The 13,008-nt window shown below is 39.5% G+C and overlaps 1 protein-coding gene across 1 annotated transcript; it reads right to left on the bottom strand.

Annotated features, from left to right (window-relative positions):
- Positions 1-4,510: 4,510 nt before the first annotated feature.
- On the bottom strand, positions 4,511-6,863 carry LOC115663932 (dynamin-related protein 4C-like). Its single transcript, XM_056304093.1, has 2 exons — positions 6,097-6,863; positions 4,511-6,000 (listed from the first exon to the last, which is right to left on the bottom strand). Exons 1-2 carry the CDS (start codon positions 6,754-6,756, stop codon positions 4,546-4,548), a joined length of 2,115 nt encoding a protein of 704 aa, XP_056160068.1. The 5' UTR covers positions 6,757-6,863; the 3' UTR covers positions 4,511-4,545.
- Positions 6,864-13,008: the final 6,145 nt, after the last annotated feature.

Below are 13,008 nucleotides of genomic sequence, written 5' to 3'. Positions count from 1 at the left end.
TTTGAGCTAATAAACGAGGTATTTAAAAAAGATTTAGACTTTGAGTTCTTCACGAGAAATGTTTCTCTGGGTCTCATCTACGTTGTGTTAAAATTTCGTAATTTTTGAAGCTGATTTACTTAGGTAATGATAGCGACTTCCGAAGGCGTGCAAACGGCCTTTATAGGGCAATTTTGGGATTCTGGATGAAATTCCTTTTCGTAACTTGCCTCTTAAGATTTGTATTGCTGACTAACCAGTTTTATACCATTTCTATGATTTATAAGTGGATGGAGGTTGGTTAGTTCTGAACTTGAGTTGTTTCCTTTGCATTAGCAAAGTGAATGTTATTTAAATTGAATTATTGAATTGCTGCACCATGAGTGCGACTGTTCCGTCGGTCCCCATGACGACGATGCCCCAGGAGTTTGGATGTCTGGAGCGGTAACTGGGTTCCTCCGGATGTCTGGAGGGTAACTAGGTCCAAATGACCTCGTGATCCAGGAGGGGTGCGAGATGCCTGAGGGGGTAAGTGGGTTCCCTCGGATGCCTGGGGGTGTAACACGGTTCCCCATATGTCCTCGTGATGCCGTGTGGGTGCGAGATGCCTGGGGGGCAATGGGGTTCCCCGAAAGATAGTGCCAGCTAAGTTTTAAATCAAAAGTGATTATTAGTATTATTACGTTTCACTTGCGTTACTGGTTTACAGACCCCAAGATATCTCCCTTTTTATACTGACTTACTTTAGTTTTGAAGAAGATTCTAAGACAAGTTGATTTTAAAAATGATTTCATTTGGAGTTTTCCTCGCATGTGCAATGGTGGATTTATATAGTATAGACCGGTAGACATTTTTCTTGCTGAGTTTATACTCATTTGTTGTTAACTACCATCTTTCAGAGTAGTAGCATTTTGGAGACCAGGCAGTGATTTTTGGACATACCGTGGATGATGAATAGGTGGCATCGTACAAATGTGCTTATTGGTTGGGAGGATAGAACTGACGGAGTTTTGGTATAGCCAAGGGCGGCAGGACCCTTTTTGTTTCTTTAATGTACCCCAACCTATGACGCCTAAGTACCTAAATAAGAAATGAAAATGAGATTGCCTAGTTCATATCTCCTGCGTGTGTTCCTTGAATTTTTGGGTTGTTCTTTGACCATACACGCTTCTACATGCATAACAAGTGAAAGAATACATTAACTGCGTTAGAGATGACATGCCGGGGGCATCACACTTGTGCTGTCCTTATCCCTAGAATTTAAGATAAAAGTTCTTCATCCACAAAAATTATCTATTTATTGCTAGTCCTGTCGCATTCAACTAAATAATTGCATAAGCCTGGCGAGAAAGATAGTGCAACCGTAAAATCTCTTGCAAAACAAACATTTAAAACCTGTTCCAACTCAAAATCCCAGAGCGGGAACATCGACTTTAAGGCCTTTTAGCGGTAAAGGCGGCCTGAGCAGCATCCACAACGACAAAGGCAGAGGCTATTCTCGGCGTGATGCAGCTCGGACCGTTTCCTAGGGCTCGATTCCGGCGGCAATGAATGATGATATGCAATTGGAGCGCATTTGATGTAAATCGACTTTATTTTCTGGTATGGCCTATTCCTACAAAAGGAACGATGACACCACGAAAATAGATTGATGGTAGTAGACCCACGAAGGGTCCTTCCGTGTAAAGTAAGTGTGCGTCAAGTACGGCATGTTGCAACAATGAATGACAAAAGAAAAATGACACAAATTATCTATCAATTTTGGCTTAATGTGCAATGTCGTCCTAAACTTTTAATTTCTTCGATATGATCCCTTAATTTTTAAACATATTAGTCTAGGGACTCTATTGAACATTTTACCAATAGATGAGGAATCATATTGACATTGCACATTGGGCCACAGTTTAAGAATTACATTACATATTGAACCAAAGTTCAATAACCATTTGTGTTACTATCCCAATGACAAATGAATATTTCGAAACTCCCCTAACTTTGACGAATCGGATGTTTCAAATCAAAGTGTATGTTAGAGGGAGAAATCGGTATAACTAAATGAAAAGCGCTATTGCAAAGTGAACTTTGGTATGACTTATCATGTCCTTGTTAATTGCATAGCCAACATGAGATTTTATCTTTTAAGTTATGGCAAAATGTACCCAATTACGACATACTAGGACAAGATAGGATTCATGAATGTTTTCGAGAGTTTCGATGTTTTCTATCCATCTACAATATGACGAAGACAATTATGATGATAACAGTCTGCACGACCATTCTGTGCAGGCATGTATCGGTCTCATTTTCTGCACAATCATTTTTGTTACAACATTTTTATATAGATATCTATAGATAGTTCTCACATTATGGCACATAGTTTATACTTTTTGTTTAGGTAATGATATGGGTAATCCTTGAACTTTTCTTCAATTTCAATATCGTCCCAAAAACTCATCTCAATGTAATCCTTTTGTTAAGTGTATTGCCATGGCACGTGCATTTCTCTAGCGTGGATTGCCGCATCAACATATATCGGCGCAACATAATGATTTGAATAGTCGTGTCGTTTTCCCGAATCGGAAAATCTCTTTTTTCCTTTTCTTTTGAGCCAAAATAGAGAGATATATATAAAACTCATGTGAACACCAGCATGGCAAATCTAATATCGAGTTAACGAAAATCTATCGTCATGTTCAATGGTGTTAACTTTTACCGAAAAGACTACGTTGAGTGGATTTTTGAAAGTTCAAGAGCTAAATTGAGAAAAAAAAATTCAAGGACCAAGCTAAACATTGAAGAAAGGTTCAGGACCACCTCTATATATATATATATAAGTGATGAACTTAGACACAAAGACCCGAAATTACCGGCGAGACTAAATTATCAAAGCTTGAGGTACAGAGGTGATTGTGTATATAATAAAGACTCAAGACATACCAAAAGGGGAGGTTTGGACCGAACAACATGTATAAGTTACCGATGGATTATGGGTTTATGGATGTGGGCTGCCCATATTGGGCTAACCCAGCCCATGACCCATCATTAGGACCCATCTCAAATAATTACTCTGACCTGCGTGACTTAGTATGAGGCAAGGACCATGATAGAGTCGACCCCTACTATGATAGTGGCGATCGATTAGATCGACCAACACGGAAAAGACAAGTGTCGTGCAACGCTGTCACAATTCCCAAATCACTTCAAACAGCCAATAAACAAACCATTTGCAATAGAGCAACTCTTTTGTTTGATGATGACTTGAAGTCCATTTACGTGCGTTTGTCTCATGAAAAATCAGCAGTTTACGAAAGATTTTCCAACCTTTAATCCTTTATATCGCTAAGAAAAATGAAGTTACGAAAAATGCTTTAATAAGTCAATGAAATATTTCCTCGCGACGTTTTAATTGAGCTAATCATAACATACATCTAATTCTGTCGTATCAGAATTTATTTTAGTCTAACACAACAAATTCGACCTCACAAATTTTGATCAAGCGATGTCCAAGCATCATTTAAAATCTGATCACTAGAACAGCAACATTAACACACTCATAAAAGAAACACATCATCATAGGAAAAGCTTAATTAAGGGCCCGTAGAAGAACACTAACTAATCACTGCAGTCACCAATGTTACACCGAAACCGACACGCGACACGACACAACATGACACGCGACACGTCAATTCTCAAAAAATACCATTTTCCGACACGTTGAGACACGTATATTAAATATATATTTTTAATAATTAAATATACCATAATGACCAAAAACAATTGATTTATTATAACCCATAAAACCATTAAGTTCCAATAAAAAGATGAACTTGACTAGTTTAGGTTTCGTAAACTCATCCATCGAAAGAATCACATTTACAAATTCAATTAAGGAAACAGAGTATATGCGATATGCAAACGTCTCATCAAAATTCATGTTCTCATATTTCAATACATAACACTATCTAAAAATATTTGTCCCATTAAATTCAACATTTAACAATAAGTCGAAAAAACAAAAAACCATCCGCATTTCACCATAAGAAAGACGCAGCCCACCCATCTGACCTACCCCACCACTTTTTCCTTTTCCCCCAACCCACCCACACACGCCCCCTTCCCCGACTTCTCCCTTCTTCCCAGTTCCCAGCCACCACAATTTCTTTCGAAACAGAGAGGTGTACCTGCAGCGAGCGGCGAGCGCCGAGCGCCGAGCGCCGAGCGCCGAGCGCCGAGCGCGAGCGGGAGCGGGAGAGGGAGCGACGAGCACGATCGGCTAGCGGGAGCGGGAGAGGGAGCGGCGAGCACGATCGGCTAGCGGGAGCGGGAGCGGGAGCGGGAGAGGGAGCGGCGAGCGGTGAGCGCGAGCGGCGAGCGGCGAGCGGCGAGCGGCGCGGAGGACGGGAGTTCGTCGGTTGAACAGAGAAGTAAAGAGGTAATCGTGTTTTAGCCCTAATTTGGAGGTCGACGCCATTTATTGTTCTCTGTTTTTATTTTTTTACAAATTTACTCTTGGACACGCCGGACACGCCGGACTCGCGTGTCGGAGGCGTGTCCGGAGAGTTGATTTCATGTCGGAAAGCAGATATTGTGTGGACCGCGTGTCGGAGGCGTGTCCACACGTGTCGGCGTGTCCGACACGCGTGTCGGTGTCGGATACCGACACGTTGGCCATTTGAACGTGTCGGTGCAACATAGGTAGTCACCGTCAGTAGCAATCCGGTCCATGAACTTGGTCACCACCTCCGCAGACTCCCTCAACAGCTTGATGCTCCTGCTCAGCTTCAAGCGCTTCTCCGCCATCTTCGGCGTTTCCTCCATCATCCTCTTGATGCCGGCCCCACTCAGCTTGCCCCAAATCTCCTTATCCATCTCCTTGTTCACCAAGTTCTGCACGCTGAACCGCAGATGCAGTGCCACCGAGTCGACAAACCTCCTCAGCACAATCTTCCAGTACGGGGTCATCCTCATCTTCAGATCGAACGCCTGCTGAATCAGCTTCTCGTCACGAGGCCACAGATGGGTCACGTTGACGTCTCCGATCTCCTGGAGGTAAACGTTGTACCGCCTTTTATAATTGTTAACGAACGTATCCTGCTGGGTCATCAACTTTTTCCGCTCCAACAGGTACTCAGGGTTGCAAGTGTAGTCAGTGAGCTTCTCCATTTCAACAATCTCCGTCATCCTATCAATCGTCTTCTCCTTCATCTTGTTGATCAGATTGAACACTGCTCTATTCGTCGACCACTGCAGCTGAGGATAATTCTCTGAGTGTCGCATCAACGCCCGAATCGCAACTCCCTCAATGTAGTCCCAAACACATACCCCAAAACTCGGCAGCTTGCTCGATATCCCCTTCACCTTCCGCTGCAAAAGGGTGAGAAAGGCTGTGTGAGGGAGGACGTCTGGGAGGCCGATCCCTTTGACCTCTTCCAAGACCTCAATTTCCTCCAACAAGAAGTTAGTCGTCGGGTCGTTCTCGGGGCAGTTTTGGAGCTCATCGTAGTATTGGTTCAGCATCTCTACCAGCCTGGCAGTGCAGTGCATGTCCTTCTCGTCCGGGTACTCGTCTAACTCGCCTCTCAGCAAGACTTTCCTCAGCGACTCCTTCGCCGACCCCATCATCTCCATGAAGACCATCATGGCATCCTCGACCGAGGACATATTCTTGGGCATCCTCTTAAGCTCGGCGTCATTTGCGTCTAGCTTGTCATTGATCTTCATGATGATCTCGGGCAAATACTTGGCCATGATGGTGGCTTGAATCTGCATCAGCTTTTGTGCCAAGACAGGCACACCAACGTTGGACTTGTCAATTTTGCACAGCTGAGGGTGCATCTCGAACAGCTTCGCCTCTTCGAGCCTCGCTTCTTCGTAGGACTCGTCACCAATCCTGTTCCTCACACACACATAACCAAGCCCTATATTGACATCATCGGCCGTCACCTTCTCGAGCAAGCCCTCCGGAGCTTTATCAGCCTTCGTGACAACGGCCAGAGTCCTCTTGCCAGTCTTGTCCACCATCTGAAACATAAAGTTGTATTGACTCATGCTAAAGTTGTATGAATCATTCAAGTTTTTAATTGATATGGGAGACAAGTGTGGCTAGAGTATACTTACTTGAGACATCCTTATGGACTCGCAAGTGGAGAAGTCGACGGTTGCGGACACGACATTGAGGATGATGGTCTCCTCAGGCCTTATGTACTCCATGATCATCTCCGAGATCTGCTCGTAGATGTTCTCGGGCTGGCCGTGCACCGGCACTCTCGTGATACCAGGCAAGTCGACCATGGTCAAGTCTGGGGCGCCATCTTTCTTAACGACCAGAGTCAGTGGGGTATTCGATATGCCCTTGCCAGAGCTGGCGATCACGTTTGTCGCGGTGACTATGGCGTCGGACACGTCGTCCTCGTTGGAGACGTTCACGATCTTGCCATTAAACTCAAGGTGGAGCTTGGGGCTTTCGTCTTGACGCCGGTCTTGGAGCCGCATGATAAGGGGGACACGTGTGCAGATATCCTGCCCCCGTGGCAGGCTGATGCCGGCGAGGGACTCGAGGACGCTTGACTTGCCGGAGGACTGGTCACCGACGATGACGATGGTGGGGAGCTGGATGCCCTCCTTCATGACCTTGAGGTTTTGGAGCTTGTCGACAGCATCGAGCAGGGGGCGGATCCGGTCGTTGTAGGAGGCGGCGATCGGCGGAGCCTTGAGGATGGAAAGGGGTTCGGGTTGGGGTTCACTGCTGACAATAGTCAGGTCAAAATCCACATCCATTGTTTGCAGCCTCTCGAAATTTTCCTGTTCTATGGTTGAGTTTGATCGGTGAAGGAAATGATGAGAAGCCGTGGTCACATTTTATAGGGTAGAGACCTTCTATCAGATGTTACTCCTGTCAAGATTTTTTCTTGGATGACAAAAATTAATTTATAAAACTTAATGCGGAACCCATGCACCAATGGTTGTCTCAAAGTCATGCACCAAGCAAAAAGTTATTCTTTGTACATTTGTAAAAGTAAACCTGTCAAAATTAAAAATATTATTTAAACTTTGAAAAATATGAAGAACTTACACGTGAATCAACGCATCGAAATTTATATATTATGAAAGTTTCGGGTGTCACGGAGAAAGAAAAAGTTAGAGTGCGTCTATTACAAGATTTGAATTTAAGTAAAACGTAAAAAAATTATGGTCAGTGCAGACACATCTTCCTATTTTTTATAGGGATAACGTCGTTGTTCGGCGTACACGCGAGTCGTTTTGGAGAAATCTCACATTGATTATTTGATGTGGTGTAGTACAACTAATTTCTTCATTAGCACGTGAGCTATTGCCTTAAATTTTGTTATCGAAGGTGAATCTAATTGAGTATGGTAATATGATTTCTTTGCAATGAAATTAATCTCTTTCTTATTGGCACAATGTGACGTGATGCAGAAATCATAATCACCGGTGACCAAGGCAATTCAATTGAGTAATGGAGTCGTGTGTCAACAGAAAAAGTGTGCAATTAGGTCTTGTTTGATAGCATTTCTATTTCTCTGTTTATTTGTTCTTTTGTTTCCTGAAACAGGAAAATAATAAAAATCTGTTTGTGTATGTCAATTAATTTTTCTATTCCTCGAAATATCAGGTGGCCAAGGAATATATTTAGAACAGAAATAAGAAGTAAAATAAAACCTACTTTTTTGTTCCTGGGAACAAAAAGAGAAATAATGTTATTTTAGAGAAACAATTTCATAAACCCTAAAATCTAAAACCCAAAACCCGATACCATAAACCCCAAACCCCATACCCAAAACCCTCAAACCTAAAACCCCAAACCTTAAACTCTAAAATCCAAACCCCAAAACCTCACAGCCCAAAACCCAAAACCTTAAAACCCTAAATTGCAATTTCCTCGACCACCACCCGATATTTACTTTATTTATAAGGAGTAATTTTCTTTATGATTGTATTAAGGTCATCAAATTCTATATCATAATATATTTTGATTCTATTTCTAGTCCAATCTTATCCAAATATGAATTGTTAAGTATCTACTAACATTTTTATAATTAAATGAAAAATTGGGAAAAGAAATTTTTAGGGTCATACCAAACGCATTTCTGTTCTTTCTTCTATTTCGGGAATAAAAATTTTGTGCAGTTATTGAATACGCTCTTCTATTCAGAAACTCGTCTAGAGAATAGAAATAGGAAAAACTATTTTTGAACATAAATTGTTCCCGAGAACAGAAATATTACCATATGCATCCTTGTTGTCCAGCCATTTCCGACAAGACCTCTCCTTCTATTCTAATTCTAACTCTTATTAACGCAAATTTATGCAAATTTCTATACTACAAAATTCGTTAGGATGTATTTTGTTTTAGTCTTTGTGATCCGCATTATCTAATATAATACGATATTAGCATAGATCTCTCGCCAATCGGTTATTGTTGAAAAAATGTTTTCATCCACTCTTTCTGATGCAAAAGAAGAAAAAAAAAAGTTAATAACCAGTGATTATATGACGAGTTTCAATTTTATTCTAATTGTTTTGTTAGCTTTATCATTGCTATTGTTATCGAACTTTTTCGACGTTATCTTTCGGTACTTTTGTTTTTTTGAGATAATGATATATGTAAGTACTCATGTAATGCGTTTTCAAGTCAATTAAAAGTAGAAAAAGAAATAACGAATGAAAGAAAAAAGAAAATCGAAAAGGCGATGCAGACGAGGAATCATGCTATGAAAGACGGTTCAATTTCCACAATATTCACCATCTATTTAAAGGGCCCCGATGATAATCGATTTGATTTATTTTTTTCAGGTAAAATTGGTTTCCTCTTATAAAAAAATAAAATAAATCACATATGATGTATTTATTTCATGAAAAATTAATGACTTAAATATGATCGTTTATATCGTTTATAAAAATGAATGAACGAAAATAAAAATTTCTTATTGTAATTTTTTCCTTAACATGCGGAGGCCGTACGATGGGACTTTTCTTTTCTTGTACGCTTTGTTATTCAGTAACACGCCTTTCCTTCTTTTCTTGTTCGCTTTGGACGCTTATTCTTCTTTTCCCCTTTTTTTTTATTATTCGCTATTCGCTTTGGACGCTTTTTATTCTTCTAACCTCTTTTTATTCTTTCCTTGGACTTTCGGTTTCAAATAAATAGATAAAATTATTTAAAACCGAAAATTTTACAGAATAGAGTATTTAAGAAATAAAGAAAACGTAAAATAGATTAAAAAAAAAAACAGTAAGGATTTGGGTTGGTTCTATGGTTGCTGGGGTTCAAGAATATTGCCCAAGTCCAGAAATTAGTCATTAGGGATCAAGGTCGCAGTGCGTTAACATGGTCATCTTGCTTTGGAATTATCATGGTTTGTGATAAGTGGAGAAGATATTTACACGGTATCTGAGGACGTAACACGTCATAATTGGATTTATTTTTTTCGTACGGCAATGCAAACTTTTCGTTACACCTTTTCAATGAACATGTCGTATTATTTTATAAATTAATATCATAAAAAACTTCAAACTGATATATCCGTAATAAATTTATCATTCGTTAGTTTCCGTTAAAATTTATCCTCAAATTGCTGAGTTGGATAATACGTGGCAGTTGACGGGTGTATCGGTTCAGGGTTTTACTTCTCTGTTTGTCACATATTTATCAATTTATGATTTTTTGTAGTATTAATCTAATTTAACGGAAGGTAAATTTGTCACAAGTATACTAGTTTGGAGTTTTTTGTGATTAAAAAATTAGTTCTAAGTAAATTTGTCTCAGTTATACCAGTTTGGAGTTTTTTGTGCTGAAAAAATTAGTTTGGGGGTAAATTTGTCATATGTGTACCAGTTTAGAGTTTTTCGTGGTATTAACCCTTTAATACACATGTCGTATTAAATCAACCGGGCGACACCCCAATCCAAAACATGAACTACGAAATGTCATACGACGGGCGTCTTACATTGTACACTTGGAAGGCCTTGTCGACGCCAACGAAGGTCTCGGTGCCGAGGCGCTCGATCGAGAAGGGGACGCCGGTGGTGATGTACCCGACTGCTCTGTATTGTTCGAATATCCCCATCATTTCCCATGGACGAGAGAAATTGCACAGAGAAGAAGGCGTTGGCTGGAAGGTTTGAATTTGGAACGTTGCGAGTCGGTCGGGGGGCTGAGGGTTTAGGCCGATCTTTTGTGTTCCAACTAGGGGTGCCGACTGACGTGTACCCCACCTTGGAATTCTTTCTTTTTCAAGGAAAACTACAATCAAAGTACTAAAACTTACCGTTAAAGCGCAAAAAGTTCTAAAATTTTTAAATAATATAATCGAGTTTTAAATTTTGTTAAATTTGTGCAATTTAGTCATCAATTAAATCCGTCCAATTTACGGCAAGAAAAAAAATCCATCCTTTTTTTTTTTGTCTGTCCTATCTCTGACTCTTCTCCCTCTCTGATTTTTGTTCTGTCTCTAGCAAAGCGCGGGAGTCGAATCCCACACTTGTGATACTAGCGTCCCCACCTCCCAAACCCTTTACCAGCAGGACCGCATATCTATTGGCAATCCGTCTAATTTGATTGATGGAAAAGGCTCATATTGCTTCTTCTTTTTTAGTTTTGTAAGGCACGTAAGCCAGATGTGGCGCCTATCAGAAAAAAAAAATTTGAATTTTACAAAGATAAATGATATAAAAGTTTAAAAAAGAAAAGGAGGATAAACGAAAAAATAAAAATAAAAAAGACAGAAATTCAAGGGAGAAAGAAAAAAGGCAATTGCTTCGTCCCTCTAAAGCTGCAAGCATGCCCCATATTGCGCAGTGGTGGCGCCATGAGTCGGGAATTCTCACCGAACTGGAAGATCTTTGACCTTCGTGCGTGTGGTGTTGATCAATAGTTTTCTGGTTTTCATGAATTCATGATGGAGACTTGATGGTTGGTGATATCATGTGAGATCTCTTGGCGGTAATCAGCATACTTCGATCTTTCGTTTTGTGAGCTCACAAGTTTCCATTAATCCACAAATTTTTACTCTCCTTTTTTTTTTTTGTTGCACTAGAGGCACTTCCGATCTTCACTTAGCCAAACTCATGGATGCATTTCCTTTCTCTTTTCAGGAGCTTAGAGTAGCATTTCTTACCCGCCTTTTAATCACACAAGTAATTTATAACGAAGAGATGAGAAGGCGAAAACCTTATCAAAATTTTTTATGATTGAGTAAATTGGGGACCACGAGCTTGGTCGCAAAAGGAGCCGATGAATTCGATATTGATCGGACTAAGGTGAAGTTATTCGATTTGTGTAGGGGAAGCCCGTGAATCCTAATTTAGAACAGGGATTTGAGAGTGAGATTGACGAGCATGGGATTGATGAATTACCAAAATGTGGATGTGACTGAAGGAAAACTAGGCGAAGATGCATTCAACCGACCTTTTCTTCTTCCCAAGTGATGCTATGGAAGTTGCTGACCCTCGCAGGTGAAGCTGTGCTTTTTTAGCATTTGTTTTTCACTTTGAATCTCACTTGATTATGGTTTGAGGGGAAAAAAATTAAGATTTGAGGGGAAACGACGTCGTTTTGGCATTATTTTTACAAATTGAATTAACGTTAACAGCTACGTGGGAGAGAGAAAATTATAATAAAAAAGCTAGGTTGGCATTCTTCATTAACCAAATCGGACCGAGTTAATTGAGAAACTTAACCACACCAAATTAATAAATTTTAGGACTAGATTGCACAATCTGAAAATTCTTAAGACTCGACTATACTTTTTTAATAAGTTTTAGAATTTTCAGTATACTCTTTTTTTTAGTGGGTGTCGAGAGATGATGGATAATTTCATGATGGATAATTTCAACTTTTCCATCAATTGTTGATACCGAGCATTAATTGCTGGGTATGAACAAAGCAAACAATGGGTGCTTTTGCAATTTCCATCTAGTGTTGCATCGTTTTTCAGCTTATATGTTACTTTCATGACTCTTTTATACCGGAAACAAATGGTAAAAAACTTTCCAAATTAATTACAGGTGCATGACAAAGGAAAAGGACAAGAAAAAGGCCAGATATGAACATTGTCATGGAATCCTTCTTTCTTCGCGGAAAATTTATGACATGAAAAATATTTTCCAAAAAAACGATTGATTGTATCACTTATAAAAATGAATAAATGAAATATACTTTTATCTTTCATGAAACCGTACAGGTATAAATTGTTGTCGATGGTGAAAATATTTTTTATCAAGTAATTTTTTTAAGAGATGTAATCAATCATTTTTCGGAAAATATTTTCCTAATCATTCTTTTTTCCGCGAAACAAGCAAACCCTTAAATGGACAAAATGTTCTTGCATGTCATAAAAGAAAAACACAACATGTTTTCTGGCAATATCTTTAATTAGCAATTCAGGCATGTGTACTTAGATCCCATTATCTCACCACCCCATCCCAATCTTTTAATGAGTAGTTCAAACATCATATTCTTTTTTCTTTTCCTTTTTTTTTTGGATAAGCTAAACATCATAATCTACTATTACTAATCTGCTTCACACAGAGATATAAACTCTTAGCCCGCATTAGCCAACAATGTCTTCATGTTGTCTACATAGGACCATTCAAGAACATGCATAGAATCTGAGATAGAAGTTCTTCACTGACAAAAAATATTTAGAGATAAGTATACTGAAAATCCTAAAACTTGTCATGAAAATGTAATTAAGTGCTAAAACTTTCAAAAAGTGCAGTCAAGTTCTTAAACTTGTCACGAGAGTGCAATCGAAAACTTTCAAAAATTGCAATCAACGAAAGACTTGATTGGACCAATTTAATAAATTTTAGGACTTGATTGTATTTTTTGAAAGTTTTGGGAATCGATTGCACTTTCGTGACAAGTTTTAGGACAAAATTGCTTTTTTTTGTAAGTTTTAGCACACAATTGCACTTTCGTGACGAGTTTTAGTACTTTCAATACACTTATCCCAATTATCTATATATTGCTAATCCTATCGCATTCAACTGAATAATTGCATAAGC

This window comes from Syzygium oleosum, unplaced genomic scaffold, assembly GCF_021117445.2.
Source record: "Syzygium oleosum isolate NSW1041296 unplaced genomic scaffold, Sole_v2.1 Sole_v2.30, whole genome shotgun sequence".
Lineage (NCBI taxonomy): Eukaryota > Viridiplantae > Streptophyta > Magnoliopsida > Myrtales > Myrtaceae > Syzygium > Syzygium oleosum.
The sequence above is the reverse complement of the archived record's forward strand: the minus strand, read 5'-3'. Positions and strand labels throughout refer to the sequence as shown.

Coding starts and splice junctions, on each gene's coding strand:
- LOC115663932 (XM_056304093.1), bottom strand. CDS start 6,756: ATGGATGTGGATTTTGACCTGACTATTGTCAGCAGTGAACCCCAACCC. Junction 6,001..6,096: donor AGTCCATAAGGATGTCTCAA/GTAAGTATACTC, acceptor TTTATGTTTCAG/ATGGTGGACAAGACTGGCAA.